General features: G+C 41.7%; 1 protein-coding gene across 1 annotated transcript in view; it reads right to left on the reverse strand.

Annotated features, from left to right (window-relative positions):
• The window catches only part of SLC35F2 (solute carrier family 35 member F2), a 41,449-nt gene that overhangs the window by 13,572 nt on the left and 6,549 nt on the right, over positions 1 to 21,328 (reverse strand). The window contains exons 2-4 of the mRNA XM_081952913.1: positions 9,873 to 10,048; positions 8,667 to 8,794; positions 2,350 to 2,509 (exon numbers count right to left, since the gene is read on the reverse strand). Coding sequence (XP_081809039.1) covers positions 2,350 to 2,509; positions 8,667 to 8,794; positions 9,873 to 10,048 — 464 coding nt within the window. The remainder of the gene's footprint in view (positions 1 to 2,349; positions 2,510 to 8,666; positions 8,795 to 9,872; positions 10,049 to 21,328) is intronic.

The raw sequence follows: 21,328 nt of genomic DNA on the forward strand, positions 1-21,328 counted from the left end.
TCCCCCCCGCTCCCCCTGTGCATGCATGTGACACCCCCCCACCGCTTTCCCCGTGCATGCGCATGCCCCCCCATGTCCCATTTTGGGCTTAGCAGGCCTCCCTGAAGCCTTCTGAAAGCAAAAATGTGATGAGAGGGTGTGCCATGCCCGTGGTTCCCCCCGCCCCCGTGCATGTACATGTGTCTCCCGCATGTGCGGCAGAGACCTAAAAATCAGTTAGTTGGCGGGAGGCATATGCGCATGCATGGTAAAGCTGAGCTGGGTGACAGCTCGCGTGCCCACAGAGAGAGCTCCATGTGCCACCTGTGGCATGCATGCCATAGGTTCGCCATCACAAGCATAGGATATGCAGCAGGGGAAGCAAAAAACAGTAAGCTATTTCGCAGCTAAGGTGAAAAACCTGAAGTACAGTGAGACTGCAAGTACCTTGAATAGCAAAATATGAATCAAGGATGTTTCTCTAAGCTACCCCCCCCCCTTCTACTATCTAAAGAAAGCAGTAATTGTACATCTGCTATCAGATTTCCTCGTAAGAACAGTTTGTGACATTTTCATCCAAAGAGAAACTCACTCAGTGTGCCAGGATAAATAAGCAATAAAAACAGAGTATTGCTATAAGTCAGCAGCCTCCAATTGTTTGGGCACCAGGGACCAGTTCTGCGGAGAAACGTTTTTCTGCTGACCGGAAGGGGCATGGTTTTGCCTGCTGCCTACACCCCATCGCTGGGGCTTCCCATGTTTGCATGGCCCAATTTCTGGCATGCTGCGGCCCAGTGCCGGTCCACGGATTGGGGGTTAGGTATCCTTGCCATGACGCTCTCTACACTCAGTCAAGTCATTGATCTACTAAGCAGTTAACACATGGATGGGCAATCGGCTACTTACATCCCACTGATGTTTGCCACATACCCAGCTCCCTGCACATCCTCAAGTAGCTCATCTTTTTGGCCCATATGTGGAATTGGAGGGATTTTAAAGGGGCAAAACGGATTGACTTAAGTCTTGCAATGGCGTAAGGCGCATTTTTTTTCTTTTAAAATAAATCCACTCACAACAAAACAATTGGTTATGTTTTCTCAATACACTTAGTCCTCATGACCACAGTTGAGCCCAACATTTCTGTTGCTAAGCGAGACAATGAAGTGAGTGTCGCCACATTTTACAATTTTTCTTGCCACAGTTGTTAAGTGAATCCCCTGCCGCTGCTATGTTAGTAACACAGTTGTTAAGAGAATCTGGCTTCCCCGTTGACTTTGCTTGTCACAAGGTTACAACAGATGATCACATGGCCTCAGGTCACTGCAACTGTCATAAACACAAGTCAATCGCTAAGCATCTGAATTTTGATCACATGACCATGGGGATGCTTCAATGGTCAAAACAGGGAAAACGGTGAAAAGTCTCTTTTCAGTGCTGTTGTAATTTGAACGGTCACTAAATGAACTGCTGTAAGTTGAAGTACAACCTGTACTGTACAGTACAGTCAGCACTTGGCAATAGTAATTCTAAATATTTGGGGGTAGATTCCCCCCCCCCCCGTTTGTTTTTGGATAAAACAGAGAGAACAGGCTGTTTTCTTGCCAAATATTTTTTTCTAAATTGATTTTGCTAGGTAAAAGTACCATATTTTTCAGACTATAAGACGTACCGGAGTAAAAGAAGCACCAAGATTTTGAAGAGGCACATAAAAAAAAAGTTGTTGCATTCTGCAGACCTCCCAAACCCTCTGCACGCCTCATTTTTTTAATAAAATATGGGACATGCATAGGCTTTGGGAGGCTTGTAGAGTGCTCCTGGGGGTTGGGGGGCAAAAACGAGCAAAAAACAACCCGTTTTTTGCTCGTTTTTGCCCTCCCCAGCCCCCAGGAGCACTTTGCAGGCCTCCCAAACCCTCTGCATGTCCATTTTTGCAAAGGGGATGTGGTTTTGGGAGGCCAAAAATGCTGTATTCAGTGTATAAGACGCACCGAGATTTTTATCCTCTTTTTTGGGGGGGGGGGGGGGGAAGGTGCGTCTTATACTCCGAAAAATACTCTATGTGTTCCTATGTATATATACATACACATACATATTTATCATTTAATTTAGCTAGCTAACTTTTTTTAGGCTAAAATATCTAGGTTACTAATGAAGCACACTGGCTTCTGAACTTAGCAGAGTATAAATTTCTTTTCTATCCAAACAAAAAAAACTATTATTTTGTCTAGCCAGATTTTTCCGGAGAACTTTCTTCACTACTAGGCACAAACCTGAGTCTCAGCAATGGATTTAAAATATTGAATAAGCCCCTTGCTGCTATCATGGTTAGAGTTTTGGCATACTTAGCAAGTTATTTTGCCCAAATCTTACCTTCACCATCTTGCCTTCCAGCTAATATATCCGCACCAACCATGGTCCCTACGCCCAATAGGCAAACAGCAACAGCAATGAAATGGATTAATTTATATCTTGCACGGAGGATGAACCATGATAAAGCCATCAGCACAGGAATCCCAAAACAGTCCAGGAGCTGCCATATGCAAAAAGAAAGAGATCTCCATCATAAAAAAGAACAGGAAGTGGTATTTTCGCATCCAGGTAAGAGATGTTCAGGTATCTGACCGTGTAAACAGCCTAAATCGAAGGTGTCAAACTCAAGGCCCAGGGCTTGGATCTGGCCTGCAGGTGTGTCAAACTCAAGGCCCAGGGCTTGGATCTGGCCTGCAAGATCTGCAAGCCACCCTGGAAACAGAAAAGGACAAGCTCGCAGTGCCTCTGCCAGTGAAAAAAGACCAAGTGTAGCCCTCCTGAGGCTCCATTTTCGCTGGCAGAGGGTTGCAGCCGAAAACAGAGCTCGGGAGCTCATTTTTGCTGGCAGAGCACTTGGGCTACTAGAGAGCCCCCCCCCCCCCCCCGGATATGAGTGACATCAAGCTGGCCATGCCGACCCTGACCATACACACACACACACACACACACACACACACGGTCAAATACAACCCTGATGTGGCCCTCAATAAAATCAAGTTTGACAAACCCTGGCCTAAATGGCTTTTACACAGTTACAAGCAGCAATAGCAATAGCACTTAGACTTATATACCGCTTTAGAACCCTCTCTAAGCGGTTTAAAGAGTCAGCATACTGCCCCCAACAATCTGGTCCTCATTTTACCCACCTCGGAAGGATGGAAGGCTGAGTCAGCCTGTTGAGATTTGAACTGCTAGATTGTGGTCAGCCTGGCAGTCAGCAGAAGTAGACTGCAGTACTGCACTCTAACCACAGCGCTACCACGGAAACTGGTTGATCTTGGGTAGATCAACCACAGCCAAGCAGAATGACACCTAGTAAATATATCAATGAGAGACCATGAGGAAGTCTAAGGACTGAAGTCTACACTAGGGAAAAAATTCTAGAAGGCAGTCTTTCCAAACTGTTGCAGAGAAAGCTTAATGGCTGAACTTAACTCAAAGAGATTTTTTTTAAATTGTCTTCAATGGAACACAGGGCTACATAAACTAATTCTAAAAGTCCTTCCAAAGCTGCTGATAAGGTGAAAAATTAAAGACAGTTACTTTATACATAGTCATGTTATTAGCTTTAAATTAATGAAATATATTTTCCTTACTCTAAATTTAAATTAAACCAAAGTTATGCTTTGTTTTGGGAGGTTTTTCCCCTCATGCCAACTATATCTTTGTCCTGGCCAAGGTTTAGTGCCCTAGTCAAACTTTTTGACAAAACTTTAACAACATATGAATAAGAGCAACCAAAGTATGCTAATTCATGAGGTGATCTTGAGTATATTTTGAAATAAAAATTTGGCCACCGCACAGCAGGAATCAGAGATTCTTCCTCTGATCTTTGTAATTTAGCACCCATTTCCTCCTGATTTATCCCCAAATGTCCATACCATGAGAAATAGTGTGATGTCGTGGTTCAAGTGTTAGATTAGGACTAGTAAATCCCAAATTCCAGATTATCTTCAGCCATGGAAATTCATTGGGTAACTTTGAACCAACAACTCTCTATTCAGCACAGTTAAAAAAGGGAAATTCTGAGCTCTGGAGGGAAGCTCAAGCAAGATATAAATTTAACAAATAAGTATTGTAGATCATTGTTTCTCAACTGTAGCAAGTTTAAGATATTTGGACTTCATGCTGGTTGGAAAACTTCATTCTGGTTGGAGAATTCTGGGAGTTGAAAGTTCACATATCTTAAATTTGCTATAGTTGCCTTCTAGCTAACACTAGATCATTTACTCCAATGTTAAGGTAAGGCTAAGATATTTTTTTTTAAACTACCTTATTTTTTGGACTACAAAACACACCGGTGTATAAGACGCACCAGGATTTCAAAGAGGTAAGTCAGGAAAAAAATGTTTTGTCTTCCCTGGCTCCCAGGAGCACTTCGCAGGCTTAAGCAGAGCTCGGGGAAGGCAAAAATGCACCCATTTTTTGCCAAAACGGGGGCATTTTTCCCTTCCCCCAGCCCTGCTGAAACATGCAGAGTGATTCAGGGGGGGGGGAGGCAGAAATGCCCCATTTTTCACAAAAATGGGATGCGGGGGCAGGGCTTCGGGATGCCAAAAATAGCTATATTCGGTCTATAAGACACACCAACATTTCCACAATCTTTTAGGGGGGGGGGAAGGTGCATCTTATACTCCTAAAAATACGGTAATCTTTTGAACTTTAAATAAAGCCCACAGAAGAACTTCGTACTAGAATTCTAGGATTTTATCCAGAATTCCTCATAAGGAGGCCCCACTTGATGCAAGGGAGCTCAGTGCCAATATCATCACACTTGTGTCTTAGCAGCTGGTAAACAGCAACTGGGCTCCTACTGCTAGCAACCTCAAAAGAAAAATATATATCTGCAAAACAGTTCTTCAAATTAAAATCAGTCTGAAAGCAAAGAAGCAGCTGGATCACTCTCACTTTCTAAAAAAAAAAAAAAACCTGCAACTTTGCCAAAGTGATTTCCAAAGAAGTATCTATGGGTCACTAGGTTAAGGAGACCTTGAGAGTTTCTCTTGATTTATGGATCGAAATATTGCTCCCCAAACACCAACTGAATTATAACATTGATATGTCCCCAGGTGCTTAGAAAAAGAATAGTTAAGCATGTTAATCAATAGTCTAAATTTGAGATTGGGGTATATTTAATGTTTATTACCCAACAACGACATCCTGAATCAATGCACTGCAGGATGAAGCCCTCTTTGCTATGAGATTATGGACTGTAAACTTCCACTTTGATCTAATGCAGGTTGGTAGACAGATATCTTTGATTTCCCAGTTTAGGGCTGAGACAGACTGATCCAAAGTCACCTAGCCAACTTTTATGCCTAAGAGAGACATAATTCAAACAACAATCTCCAAGCTTCTAGTCCCATGACGGCGAATCTATGGCATGTGTGCCAGAGGTGGCACGCGGAGCTCTCTCTGTGGGCACGAGTGCGATCGCCAGCTGCTCTTCTGGTTTCCGGTGTGCGCATGCACGTCACCCAGCTCATCTTTGTGTGTGCCAGAGCTCCTGGTCTTTGAGTTTCCAGGGCTCTGGTGCACACAAAGACCAGCTGGCTGGTGTGCATGCACGCGCTGGAAACCAGAAGATAAGGTGACCAGTGCACATATGCGCACCAGCCAGCTAGTCTTTCAGTTTCCAGGGCTCTGGTGAGCACACATGTAACAGTTTGGGCACTCGGTGTCAAAAAGATTCGTCATCGTTGTTCTAGCCCATTACCTTTAACCACTACAAATAACTATCTCTGATTTCTTAACATTATAGAGCACAACGTTGGATTGTCAGGCAGGGAAGAGAGTTCCTTCCACCAAAACTTCCCTACTTTTCTAGGAATTCACAACTGAATAAAAATAATTTAATAATAATAATAATAACAACAACCACAACAACAACAATTGAGCCGTGGTGGCACAGTGGTTAGAGTGCAGTACTGCAGGCTACTTCTGCTGCCTGCTGCCTGCTTGCAATTTGGCAGATCGAATCTCACCAGGCTCAAGGTTGACTCAGTCTTCCATCCTTACCAAGGTGGGTAAAATGAGGACCTAGATTGTTGGGGGCAATATGCTGATTCTGTAAACTGCTTATAGAGGGCTGTAAAAGCACTGTGATGCGGCATATAAGTCTAAGCGCTATTGCTATAATGCTTCTTTTTCAATTCAGTCCTAATTTTAGACCCATAGAAATTTCCCTGCTTCAGTAGCATCAATACAAATATATGTATTATCAAAAAGATCTCCTCGTAAAGAAAAAGCCACTGATGAAACATCAACAGTATCCTGTCAGCAAGGAAATGATTGCATCTAGTAGGCTGCAGACTAAAACCCTGTTTGCATTTATTCACAAAGTTGAGAATCCATTCACTGTTAAACTGTGAGTTCAATTGCACAATCCATCTCAGCAGCCGTGCCAAAGGATGCTCAGGTCTCAGACATAACAAAGGGCACAAAAGTGCAATGTTTTTACTTTGCAAAGAAGCTGATATAATCATTCAAGGCTATGTGAAGGAACTCTCAGAGTGCATGCTGTGATCTTCCATTAATGGCTTTTCTTTGCCTGAAGGCTTTTAACAGCTTAAAAATCAGGGGTCAATGTGATAATTAAAACACATTTTAGGGAGTGTATAAAATGAGGTCATTGTAAGTTTCGGTACAGCAATGTGGGATAACTTTTCCATCTGAATTCAGGAGCTAGACGGAGAGGACCAGTGCTGTATTTTAACAGCCATTTCTATCTTAAAACAGATGGAATCGGCATTCTGATAAGAGCTGTGGTGGTTGCAGTGGTTCGAATGCAGTACTGCAGGTTAACTCTGCCGCTTGCCAGCAGTTCGATCCTGACCAGTTCAAGGTTGACTCTGCCTTCAATCCTTCCGAGGTCAGAAAAATGAGGACCCAGATTGCTGGGGGCAATATGCTAACTCTGTAAACTAATTAAAACAAAGGTGGGATACTATGGCCCCTTTATGACTTGTGGACTTCAACTCCCAGAATTCCTGAGCCAGCTGGCTCAGGAATTCTGGGAGTTAAAGTCCACAAGTCATAAAGGGGCCATAGTTCTCCACCCCTGCCTTAGAGAGTGTGGTATATATGAAGCAGTATATAAGTAAAAATGCTATTGCTAATGCTATTCTAATTTATTGTACAATATTGAAATTATTGTATTTTTCGGAGTATAAGACACACCAAGGTTTTGAAGAGGCAAATTTTAAAAAAGAAGTTTTTGCACTCTGCAGATCTCCCCAAAACAGCCCGTTTTTCGCAAAAACTGGCTGGTGTTTTTTTTTTTAAAAAAAAAGCATGAATAGCCCTTAGGAGGCTTGTAGAGTGTTCCGGGGGAGGGGGGGCAAAATGAGCAAAAACTGCCTGTTTTTCGCAAAAACGGGCCCATTTTTTGTCAAAAAAGGGCATTAGGAAGCTTATAGAGTGCTGCTGTGGGGAAGAGCAAAATTGAGCAAAAAATGGGCCATTTTTTGCTCATTTCTTCCCTCCCCAGCCCCCAGGAGCTCTCTGAAAGCCTCCTACAAGTTATGCATGGCCATTTTGGTGAAGGGGCGTGGTTTCAGGAGGCAAAAAAAATGCTGCATTCAGTGTATAAGAGGCACCCAGATTTTCAGCCTATTTTTGAGGGGAAAAGGTGCGTCTTATACTCCGAAAAATAGGGTATATTTCAATAATAATAATAATAATAATAATAATAATAATAATAATAATAATAATAATAAGCTTTTATTTCTAGACCGCACCCTTTCCTAAGCAGGACTCGGGGCGGTGTACAGTCATTATTAAAACCATATACAAATACATGGACATAGACATAGACGTAGACAGAGGAGGTAGAGAATATACTGTACAATATTTAGTAAAATACAAATAAAATTAAAATTCCCTTAAAAAATTCCCAATAAAATGTTTGCCAGGAGGTGGAAGATGGAGCTATCAATCGGCTAAGCCAGCTAATTGGAACAGGTGGGTCTTGAGCTTCTGTCGGAAGGAGCGGAGGTCGTTAGCAGTTCTAATGTCGGGGGGGAGGTCATTCCAGAGGGTCGGGCCCATCACAGAGAAGGCTCTATTCCTAGGCGTCACCCGCTGGCACTGCTTGGCGGATGGCACCTGGAGGAGTCCCTCCCTGTGAGAGCGGATAGGTCGTAGAGATGTGTGAGGCGAGATGCGGTCCCGCAGGTAACTAGGTCCCATGCCATGGAGCGCTTTAAAGATAGTAACCAACACCTTGAAACGCACCCGAAAGACCACAGGCAGCCAGTGCAGCTCGCGCAGGAATGGTGTTATGTGAGAGTATCTTGTTCCTCCCATGATAACCCGCGCGGCCGCATTCTGAACTAGCTGTAGTCTTCGGGTGCATCTCAAGGGGAGCCCCATGTAGAGAGCATTGCAGTAGTCCAGGCGAGACGTCACCAGCGCATGAGTGACTGATGAACTCAAGTTGGCATAACTGATTTTTCCCACCATTACTGCATTCTCGCACCAACCCTATGAAACACAGAGATCCTCTCAAGATCACCAATGAATCTCATGACTGAAGTTAGGATCTAATTTGGATCATCCTACTATATTAGATTGTAAATAGCAGTTGCCTAGACAAACTCTTGTCGCAGTGGAAATAATAATGCTTCACATGCCAAAATATTCACTATTGTTTTTACCTGGACACTTGTTATAGTTGTATATTGATAGGCTTTTACAATGGTGTAGTTAGCTTCAACATCAGCCAATCCAAGCAAAATGTACTTCCACCATTTCTTCTTTAGGATCTGCAAGAGTCCATCACCATCTGAAGAAAAAGCAAACATGTCAGTCTGTCTACTATTCTACAGATGCTCCCTTTTTCTGTTCTACCAACATGGGAACTTAAATGGAACGTAAGAAAAAGGCACACTTTGAAGCGGAGGTTAAGATAGTTGGATGTCCACATCATAAGAGGTATATGTTGGATTTGATGGCTCTGAATCTATATGAGTGCAGCGGTGCAGTGGTTAGAGTGCAGTACTGCAGGCTATTTCTGCTGACTGCCGACTGCAAGCAGTTTGGCAGTTCAAATCTCACCAGGCTCAAGGTTGACTCATCCTTCCGAGGTGGGTAAAATGAGAACCCAAATTGTTGGGGGCAATGAGGACCCAAATTGTTGGGAGCAATATGCTGACTCTGTAAACTGCTTACAGAGGGCTATATAGGTAAAGCTTCCCCTCGCACATATGTGCTAGTCATTCCCGACTCTAGGGAGGGTGCTCATCTCTGTTTCAAAGCCGAAGAGCCAGTGCTATCTAAAGACTTCTCTGTGGTCATATGACCGGCATGACTAAATGTCAAAGGTGCACAGAACGCTGTTACCTTCCCACCAAAGGTGATTCCTATTTTTCTACTTGCATTTTTACATGCTTTCGAACTGCTAGGTTGACAGAAGCTGGGACAAGTAATGGGAGCTCACTCCGTTATGTGGCGTTAGGGATTCGAACCACCGAACTGCTGAGCTTTCTGATCGACAAGCTCAGTGTCTTAGCCACTGAGCCACCATGTCCCATAAGTGCTATCTAAGTGCTATAACTATTTCTTATTATTTTAATTTTATGCTAGTCACCAAGAACTGCCTTGATGAGTTGGTGAGCCATATAAATTTGATGTATGGACGTATAGGAGCGAGGGAGGGAGGGAGGGAGGGAGGGAGCGAGGGAGGGAGGGAGGAAGGAAGGAAGGAAGGAAGGAAGGAAGGAAGGAAGGAAGGGAGGGAGGGAGGGAGGGAGGAGTAAAATTTAAGAAGAATTAAGTTAGGGGATGGAATGGACTATTCTGAAGGAGGACATGGTTGGAGAGTAATACAGAAACTCTTTGAACTCAAATGTGTTCCATTTTACCTTTCCTAAATGCAAGAGTTGTTGTGTACACTAGGAAAAGCAAACAATAGTTTATGAAACTCTGCAACATTGGAGTGTTGACTCTGTATTCCTCGGCAAGAAACTGGCTTGTGACCGCAGTCCCGCAAATCAGCAAGGAGAGTATTTGACCCAGGAGAAGTGTTTTCACAATATGCCTGTAAATGGAAAAGGAGAGTGGCTGAAAAAGACTTTATTTATCTATTTACAGAACAGGGCAATTCATAATACATGGCAATGGCCTTGCAAATGCACTTGTATCTCTGTTAGTAAGAAGAATTTAATCAGCAAAGCATTTATCAGTTGACCCAGATGCTGGGGGAAAAGCAACAATCAAGGGGCATTCGGTTACTTGGGTGAAGAGAAGGTCTGATCCTACTGAACCAACTTCTACTGCTATCCAGCTCTCACTGTTAGGTAATAGTATTTCAAGTGGAGAAAATTTTCTACCATTCTCACCGGGGAATATTTAAACTGCAGAAGTTAGACTAGCAACAACAATTTCTAAGGATGAAGGAGAAAATGTTTTGCAGTGGGATATGCACTTCTATTATATATTTTTTTCATTTCAAAAATTGTGCCATATGAAAAGTAAAGCATAGCTTGTATTCACATGAATGCCTCCAGGCTCTATAAGGATTTTAGTTGTTCTTAGGCAGGGGTGTCCAAACTTGGGAACTTTAAGACTTGTGGACTTCAACTCCCAGAATTCCCCAGCCAGCTGGCTGGGGAATTCTAGGAGTTGAAGTCCACAAGTCTTAAAGTTCCCAAGTTTGGACACCCCTGTTCTTAGGTAAAAGTAAAGGTTCCCCTCGCACAGGGGTGAAATCCACTTACCTTTGATACGGGTTCGGTAACAATGTGAGCACACCTGAACTAGTAGCATTTTTTTTTGCTACCGGTTCGGGCGAACAGCTGGCATTTTTGCTACCGGTTCGAGCAAACCAATCCGAACTGGTAGCATTTCACCCCTGTCCTCGCACTTATGTGCTAGTCATTTCTGACTCTAGTGCTCATCTCCATTTCAAAGCCGAAGAGCCAGCACTGTCCGAAGACGTCTCCATGGTCATGTGGCCGGCATCACTAAACACCAATGTTCTTAGAACCTAATAATTGTTGCACATCCTTGTTTGGAAAAGTCCTGTTCTATCCAGAAAAAAAATAAAATTAAACTAGCCATGTTTGGGATATGACTAAAGGCACTAGATTAGAATCTAAAGTGTTATGTTTTAGTCCTGCCTAGGCATAAAAGTCAACTGGGTGTCCCAGTCCTTCTCTCTCAGCCCTAGGAAAAGGAAGTGACAAGTCAGGATGATGCAGTGGTTAGAATGCAGTATTGCAGGCTAACTCTGCCCACAGCCAGGAGTTCAATCCTGGCCATCCATACTTCTGACTAAACCATCCATTCTTCTGAGGTCAGTAAAATGGGGACCCAGATTGTTGGGGACAATATGCTGACTCTGTAAATTGCTTAGGGGTATAAAGCATTATAAAGCGGTATATAAATCTAAGTGCTATTGCTAAGAAGGTAATGGCAACAGAAACATTGGCAAGAATCCTGCATGGACTTGTTCTTGAAATTACCCAGGAGTCACAGTTGGTTTGATGAACCATATCAGCCATAAAGTAAATTGACAGACATTCCTAGAAGACTAAGAGCGAGTGATGATCACCAGTTTGTTTTCTGGTGAATGGTGCTATCCAGTGGTGGGATGCAACCGGTTTAACAACCAGTTCGGTGAGTGTGCGCTTCAATACCTTTTTAAGCTTCAAAACGTACCTTCGATGTCAGCGCCTGTGAGTAAAACAGCTAACACGCGGCAATCCGCTGTGCTGCGCGAATTAGCTGAGCCAGTAGTGGGATTCATTTTTTTTTACTACCGGTTCTGTGGGCATGGCTTAGTGGGCGTGGCAGGGGAAGGATGCTGCAAAATCTCCATTCCCACCTCACTCCAGGGGAAGGATACTGCAAAATCCCCAATCCCACCCCACTCTCTGGCCAGCCAGAGGAGGTATTTGCCGGTTCTCCAAACTACTCAAAATTTCCACTACTGCTTCTCCAGAACCTATCAGAACTGCTGAATTTCACCCCTGAGCTGAGCTAAAAAACAGGGAAAGCACGGGGGGGGGGGGGGAGGGGATGCTCACCGGAACTACCCGTTCGCTCAAACTGGTCCAAACCCGCTGAATCCCACCCCTGGTGCTATCCATCCACAGCAATTTTTGTATGAATTTTATGCCGGGAACAATGCCCATATGTGCTGTTATAATTTTAACTGTCCTCAAACATTGCTCATAACTTCTTTTGCTTATTTACTTTAAGAATCCTACCACATCTTACTTTCCCTCATTGGTCTCAGAGGCTTGTCCTTCAAATGCAAACCTATTAATTTAATGTATTATTATTTACAACAATTTTTTTTCTATACTTCTCCCCAGTGCAATATTACATACAAGTTCTAGCATTAAATTGCCTAGAGGCATTTTGTTATATGAACAGCTCAATGCGTCATAACACCTAACTTTTGCCCCATGGAACACAATCAATATTGGAGATTAATAGTACATAAAAAGATGTGCCAAATAGAAGTGCTGCCAGAACGATGGAAATTAAAGAGGCAGTGGGTTCACAAATGCTGTAGTAGCGAAGGAAGACAAAGGAGAGGGGTTTAACATTATAATATTGGAACAATGGGCGAAAATACCAGTAATGTCAGCTCTGGAAATCTATTTTCCATAAAGAAAGGACTGCAGGCATGCTTGCATAATAAGCATGTTCTTCTCTGCTAATTTTCCTAATTGTGCTACTGGGATAGCTATTGATTACCACTTCTTATCAATTATTTATCATCCCATAAATAAAAGAAGAATTATCTTTTGGCTGCCTTTCCCTACCCCACTTTACAATGACAGAAAAGATTAATAGCTTCTTCTTGGATGAAGTAATCGGAATGATCTCAGACAGACTTTTAGTTATGTAGAATAAGGTCCTGATTTATTCTGCTGACCCAAAACCACAATAAGGGTTGTTCGCCTGTGAATATACAGTATCCTTGACCATTTGCACATTCGCTGCAAGGGTGTTAGCCCTATGGGTTAAAAAAATCGAATTAAAAGATGGAGGAAGGAGACCATTGTGCAAGGAATAACATTAAAGGAGGACGTGGCTGAAGGAACTGATGTTCCTGATTCTATTTGAAGGACCCTGAATGGTTGAGGGTTAGAGTGCCTAAGTGTAACCCCATATCTCAAGTGGAAGCTCTTAGCAGATAACAACACAGTGTGTGAATGTAGAGAGATGCAGAACTCGGCCCATCTGTTGGCATGTTGGCTACTACCAGAAACAAGTACCAGTGATGACTTATTTTTAGCCAATGACAAAGCCAAAGAGGTGACTTCATTCCGGTACTTTAAAGTTTGATCCGGAGGCGAGGCTTGACGTCACAACGACACAACATGCAATCTTGGGGCTCCAGGATTGCTGTCGATATCTCTGTTGCTGGACGGTCCTTTTTGGATCTAAACCGTTCTGAAGTAACGGTGATAGAGAAGAGCATGTCTTGCTGATCTCAGGGACATCACAAAGTCCCTGATCGATCTAGGAGAAAGCTCTTTTTGCCGACTACAAGAGAAGCAGTCAAAATGGCTGCAGAAGATTGGGACAGTCCCCTGAAATGGAAGCAGAACAGGAGAGACAGTGTGTCAAAATGGTGAGAAAAATCCTTATTATTAGAGAAGAGAAAACACAAAAGATTTAGTTAAAATAAAATTGAAGACAGAAGGAAATAAGTGGCAAATTAACCCTGGTTTAAAACTATCGTGTTATCTTTTCCACTTTAATTTTGTTTGTTTTCTATGGATGGCCTTTTTACAAATGCCTCTTACTTTTAAACTGGACTGGTCTTTTTCCCCCCTTCTTCCTCTACACTTTTTCCATTTTTTGTATTTGTGGATTAAAAGTTTCTTTCCTCGAAAGGCTCGACCGGATCGTAATCTTTAAACATTTTTTTTTCTTCTCTTCCGGAGTTCAGAGCTTAGAAAGAGAGGCAAAAACAGAGGGAAAGGATGTAACATTGCCATCTAGAGGCTTGGCAACATCTGGTAATACAAAGCTATTGGCTTTGTTTACTGAAAGGGTCAGTGGAAAACGTCTTGTTTATACAGGTGTTTCTTTGAAGGAAAGAAAAAGCTTTCACCTGAAAAACTTTACTGAATTTGTTTGAAACCTAGCAAAAGCCTTGGATGTTTTAGTGGCAGTGTTTATAACCTGGAAAAATGGCCCAATATGAAGAAGAAAAGTGACTAACATTGCAAAGAATTATGCTAGAAATTCAAAAAGCCTTAATAATCACAGAGAGAATTGAAAAGAGACTTGAAATTATAGATCAAAATACAGAAATACAGAGGGAAGAGTTGAGAATACTTATAAAACAACGATGAAATTTGAGGACAGTTCAAAAAACCACAGACACATATGAAAGTGATAAGAAAATTGTTGGCACTGACAGCAAATCGAGAGTGGAGGGAAATGATAAGTGCAAAATACGGAAAGGAAAGATCGATGAACTGGAACTCTATCTCAGATGCCAAAATATAGATGAAGAAAGGGGAGAAAATTTGGCAGAAACATGAGAGTAATTTCGGCAGAAGCACCAGCGATAACAAAAGTCAAGCTGATGAAAGGAACAGATAGAGGGTTTCGAATCTTTATAAGATATGCAATGAATAGGTTGTCAAGAGAAGTCCACATAAGACTTATCAAGAAAACACTTAGAATACAGATTCTACAAATGGCAAGACATATTGGACTGCACTGTTTCTGGAAGGATACAGGATGATGAAATGAAATGTCACTATAAAATTTAGTTAAACGTAATTAAATTTTGAGTACTACGTATAAGACAAAGTAATAATAGCTATAGCCAAATAAATGATTAATAATGATAATATAGCATTTGTATATACTAGATTGATAATATGAAATTTTATACAAACTGTAAGTGAGGATGATGGAGATGATGTTGAAAAACCTTTTTATAAAAGATAAACAATTCTATATAGAATAGAATATAAAAATGTAATATCATTGGATGATTTCAGGATGATGTAATGAAATGCCATAATATAAATTTACTTTAAATTTAGTATGTTTCATATAAAAAGGATGTAATAATAGCTATGCTTAATGGATGTTTAACAATTATAACAATTTGTATACATGTATATTAGATTGATGATGCTAATAATGAAAAAAACATGGAATTAAAAATTATTAGAGAATGTTATCAATGCTAAAATAATAGAATGATTTAGAATAGGATATAAAAAAATCTTTACTATTGGATATATTGAAGATGATATAATGAATCATTATAATATAAATGGATACATATTTAGAATACCTTGTTTAAAATGGAGAAACAATAGTGATAATCAAACAAATGAAGTATAATAATAATGTATACAAAGATATTTGATTGACAATATGTGAATTTTGATAAAGCTCAAGTGATGACTATGGAAAGGACACAGAAAGACCTTGTAACCAATCGACACACTGTATGCAGTTGAAGAGGTTTTTATGTTATATGTTTTGTTTGTTTGTGTTTGTTTGAAAATAAAATTATTTTTTAAAAAAAGTTTGATCCGAACATGGAGGAGGAGGAAGAAGAAAAAGAAATAGAAGGAGGAGGAGGAAGAAGAAATAGAAGAGGAGGAAAAGGAGGAGGAAGAGGAAGGGGAAGGGGGAGGAGGAGGAGGAGGAGGAGGAGGAGGAGGAGAAGGAGAAGGAGAAGAAGAAGAAGAAGAAGAAGAAGAAGAAGAAGAAGAAGAAGAAGAAGAAGAAGAAGAAGAAGAAGAAGAAGAAGAAGAAGAAGAAGAAGAAGAAGAAGCAGCAGCAGCAGCAGCCTTATGGGCTAATCTAGATGAAAAGCACACTCAGAAGTACTAGCTCTGTCTTTATTACACAATAATGAAATCTTATACAATTGAAAGTATTTCTCTTCTCCCCTTACTCTCTGGAAAACTAAAGAAGGTCTCTGTAATGGTGTGTGAGAAAGACCTTGGGAGATGGATGAAGAGATGCTGACTGAAGAATGGTCAGATAAGAGACATTGCAGCCCACAGCTGCAGAGTGGGTGGAGGAAGAGATTCAGGAGGGATCCTCTCTAAGATCTTGGGCTGCAAAGGAAAATTATGCTTTCAGACTTACATGACTGGTGTGGGCCTTACCAGGTAGGCCAGATAGGAATCACAATCCGATAAACTAATTCTAATCTATTGTAACCCTACACTAACAGACTCTTGCAAGCCTTAAAGTACAAATCTCCCACTGTCATTTCCATTTACTATTACATATCTGACCATTCCCTAGGCCAGGGGTCGGCAACCTTAAACACCCAAAGAGCCACAAAGGTCCTAACCGGAAGCCCCCTATTCAATTCTGGAGCCGACCAGAAGTCTAGTTCCCCCGTCATAGAGTCTCCTCCGAGCAGAGCCTCCTTTTTCCTCTGCCAACCAAAAGTCCAGTTCCCCCATATAGAGTTTCCTCCTAGCACTGTGTCCTTTTTCCTCTACCTGTCCTAACTGAAAATCCTATCAATTGTGGAGCCAACCGGCGACAGGGAGCCACAGCAGAGGGCTGAAAGAGCCACATGCGGCTCCAGAGCCATGGGTTGCCTCCAGAGCCTAGGCTCTCCACCCCATATCCCAAGGTCTTTCCTACCTACCAATACAATCCATTCTGAAACATTTCCTTACTGCGGGGGCCCTTTCTGTGGGCTGAGACAGCTTTTACATGCCAATTCTCCAGTCTGCAACTCTCGTTCTGTCTTCCAGGGCCATTCCCACACACTATTACAAAGGGGATCTGCAAAGGTTAAGTCCTGTCTCATTAACCTGTTAGGATGTGTTAAGAGTCTCAATATGCACGGGAATAGCAGTGATCCCCCCCCAAAAAAATATTCAGCTTTCCAAATGTATCAATTATACCTCTCAATACCCTGTTTAAGATCTCCCTGTATAATAAGTCCAAGTGGGCTTTTAAGCACATGCACTAAAATAAGCCCTCCCCAAAAAATAAGCACTCCCTGAAAATATTGCAACACAGCAGCAGCCATGAGCTGACCACGCTTGCCGCCTCCTGCACCTCAAAAATAATAAGACCTCCCTGAAAATAAGGTCAAGTGCTTATTTCGGGGGTCAAAAGAAAATAAGACCCTGTCTTATTTTGGGGGGAAACACAGTAGTAAAGTATTTCCTTCCTAGTTAGAAATAGTAGGAGTTTTAGTCCAACCTTCCATCTGGGAAGGCTGCAATAGATACAGATTGCTTAGGATTTTTAAAAACAAATTTAAAGTATTGACTTGTTGAAGATCTTTCTCACTAAAGGTTCTTGAATAAATGTAGCATTTTAATCAGTAACCTACAAAGGACAAGGACTTAATAGATAGTGCACACACAATGGATGGAAATAAGACTCTGTAGTGAGATTGCTACTCTTTGACTTATTCTGGAGGTAAGAGGTTTAAATGGTCAATGCCTGCAGAGATTCAAAGAGCTTGTAAGAGCTTGGAGATCATCTATCTTGATATCCTGGTCAGTGTAGACTGCACTGAAGGATGGCAGAGAGCATCCTAAATTAGAAGCCATTCAATCTCTGTTTAAACGTATCACCAAACAAGGAGAATCTAATCCTCACTTTGCCCACAAAGTGAGCCTTTCCATTGTTGAAGAATTTTCACCACTAATTTTAGCCAAAATGTGTTTTTCTGAGGTTTCCACCCACCATATTCTACTTTGCTGTATGGAGCAAGAGAAAACTGGACCTGCACAGCAATCTTCCAGATGGTTAGCGAATGCCTTCATAATTTGTTTTAATCATCTTTTCCTTCACCTGAACGTACCTACATTTTCAACAATTAATCAGAGGACTAAACATATCTAGCCTCTAGATCATCCATTTCGGTATTATACTATAATTCAGGGGTGTCAAACTCGATTTCATTGAGGGCCGCATCAGGATTATATTTGATCTTGGGGCGGGGGGGGCGAGCTGGGTATAGCCAGCTTGATGTCACTTGTATCGTGGGTGCCTGTGGTGGCCCAAGTGGTCTGCCAGCGAAAACAGGCTCCTGAGCTCTGTTTTAGGCTGCGACAGCCTCCTGCAACCATCTGCCAGCAAAAACGGAGCTCGGGAGGGATGCGGTCCTCCCAGGCTCCATTTTGGCCACGATGGCATCCTGCAGCCCTCTGCCAGGGCCCTTGGGAGAGCCACACGTGGCCCTCCTGAGCACAATTTTTGCTGGCAGACACCACAGGCCTGTCCTTCGCTGTTTCTAGGGTGGCCGCACAAGCCAGATCTAAGCACCCCGCAGGCCAAATCTGGCCCGCAGGCCTTGAGTTTGACACCCCTGCTCTAGTTCATTCTATGAACTAAACTTCATTCAAAATGTGGCCTGGCCAGTGTAGAATAAACCAGAACTAGCATTAACTATGATCTGACCACCAAGTAATTGTGTAGGGGGACACATACAAAAAGAATAGCAAATGGTTTTATATTTTATTGTTGTTTTATAAGAAGACACAAACAGCTAAAGTATTTCATGTGACAAGGAGAGATAAGTGGATTGATGTTTTTTGTTTTTTCTTCCTGATGTAACTGAGTCTTTTCTTAGTGAGATATGGGAGGATAATGAATATGAGCAAATGCAGTGAGAAGAAGGAAGGGGCACGGGGGGAGGAATTAAAATGTTGTGGGAAAGCAATGGTGGAAGATGGTACCCAGGGAGAAGTGGTTGGGGATGTTACTGCCAGAGATCAAAATGACCACAACAGCAGGAGATTCTCTTGGTTCTGATGGATCTCTCAGCAACAATCAATACCATTGATTGTAGTATCTTTGGACCATCTGGGAGTTGCTGGATAAATCAATTACCATCAGTATGTTGATGATAGTTTGTTGCATATCTCCACTCCCAACAGAACAGTAGACCTAATCAAAGTCTTTTTCCAGTACATGGAGGCTGTCAGGGTCTGGATGACTGGTGCAGCCTTGAAAATTTCTCCTTGAACAAGAAATTTTAACAAAGACTATTCCTGCGATTGTCATTTCTTAATTAAATTAGTTTAATTAATTCTATGTAGGACTTCCCTCAAGGATCATCAGAATCTATTGTTGTTGTTAGTTGTAAAGTCCTGTCTGACCCATTGCGACCCCATGGACAACGTTCCTCCAGGCCTTCCTGTCCTCTCCATCCTCTGGAGTCCATTCAAGCTCACACCTACTGCTTCAGTGACTCTATCCAGCCACCTCATTCTCTGTCATCCCCTTCTTCTTTTGCCCTCAATCTTTCCCAGCATGAGGCTCTTCTCCAGTGAGTCCTTCCTTCTCATTAGGTAGCCAAAGTATTTGAGTTTCATCTTCAGGATCTGGCCTTCTAAACAGCAGTCAGGGGTGATCTCCTTTAGGACTGACCAGTTTGATCGCCTTGCAGTCCAAGGAACTTGCAGGTGTCTTCTCCAGCACCAGAGTTCAAAGGCTTCAATTCTTTGACGCTCAGCCTTCCTTAGGGGCCAACTTTCACAGCCATACATTGCAACTGGAAAAACTATGGCCTTGACTATGCACACTTTTGTTGACAGGGTGATGTCTCTGCTTTTTAGTATGCTGCCTAGATTTGCCATAGCTTTCCTCCCCAGGAGCATGCGTCTTCTAATTTCTTGGCTGCAGTCAGAATCTATACGTAGATGGTTCAAAGGCAGTTGGCTTATAATGATGGGTCAAGCTCCATGTACTCAGTCTAATACCATTATTCCAAAAATCAGTCATCCAACTCATCTGTTGCACTATATCCAGATCTGGCCACTGCACTTATAACAACATGCAACAGAAAGAGACAAGCTATTCTTTTATTCTTCAAGGATTGCACCACCTTTGTTGTCTTTTGGGTGGATAATCCAGTTTATTTAAATTATAGCGGGTGCTTAACATACTTATTCTAGTACTTATTTTCAACAAAAAAGGAGAGAGTATTTTGACATAATCACATGGCTGTGCCCTTCCAAGGGGACCAGACACAAAAAAGAATCAAACTGATCCCAGTTGGGCTTTAAGTTTATAAGGAAAAAGATTATAAGGTAAAGATAAAGGTTCCCCTCGCACATATGTGCTAGTTATTTCTGACTCTAGGGAGCGGTGCTCATATCTGTTTCAAAGCCAAAGAGCCAGCGCTGTCTGAAGACATCTCTGTGGTCATGTGGCCAGCATGACTAAACACCGAAGGCGCAGGGAACACTGTTACCTTCCTACCAAAGATAGTTCCTATTTTTCTACTTGCATTTTTACATGCTTTCAAACTGCTAGGTTGGCAGAAGCTGGGACAAGTAACGGGAGCTCACTCCGTTATGAGGTGCTAGGGATTTGAACTGCCAACCTTTCTGATGGACAAGCTCAGCGTCTTAGCCACTGAGCCACCGCGTCCCTTTTAGAAAGATTATAGACATTTTCTATTTTGAAAGAGCTTTGATTTTTAAATGAAAGACTGAAGTCATCTTTTGTTTTAAAGACTTTTGATGTCTGGTTCCTTAATCTGACCATTTTTAAGTAGAAATAAGTGACAATGGATAACTTTCAACATTTTGACAACATTCCAAAATTGCATTCCGTTCCCATTTATAACTGACAAGAGTTCATAAATGAGTTTTTAACTGACAAAGTGAAACACAAAGGTGTGATTGGAGGTAAATTTTTAACAGTTAGGTTACTTGTAAATCATAGATTATCCTATAAATTAAGACAAGGCGGCTAAATTAACTCAAAAGTGATTTATGTCCAGAAGTATATTATATAAAAATAATATTGTTGCAATCAAGAAAATACGAATTTTGGATGGAATACCAGGCAGAATGAACTTCCATTGAATTTGCTGGTGCCTACACTATAATTCAAACTCTATTAGTTTTGTCTAATATTGAAATTTAATTTGGTCTTCCCTTTTCAGACTTTAAAAAGTAACCATTTTGTCTATAAAGAAAAAGAATCCAAAATCCATATTACTGGAACACTTTACTGCCTTTGTATAACTCTTCATTAAGCAAGCTGGTAAACAAAGAAGAGAATTAGGCCAAGAAGCTATTTTAAGTTGGGGTCAAGCATCGTAAGAAGAAGAAAATCCATTTAGTTTTGAATTTGTCAGATGAGTAAATTCACTCATGGATTTGTAAATCATGTTTACCAGTGGTGAAATCTAATTCACCACCACCACCACTTCTGTGAGCGTGGCGTGGGGGGTCATGGGGCTGGGTGGGCATGGCCAACTTTTTTTTTTACTTTCAGCTATTTTTTTTTTTTAGCTTTTTAAAGCATTTTTTCCCTGCCAATTTGGGTGAACTGGCAAGAAAAAAATGCTTTAAAAATCTATTTTAAAAAACCTTCCAAC

The sequence above is a fragment of the Natrix helvetica genome (genome assembly GCF_964273705.1).
Source record: "Natrix helvetica genome assembly, chromosome: 4".
NCBI classification, from domain to species: Eukaryota; Metazoa; Chordata; class Lepidosauria; order Squamata; family Natricidae; genus Natrix; species Natrix helvetica.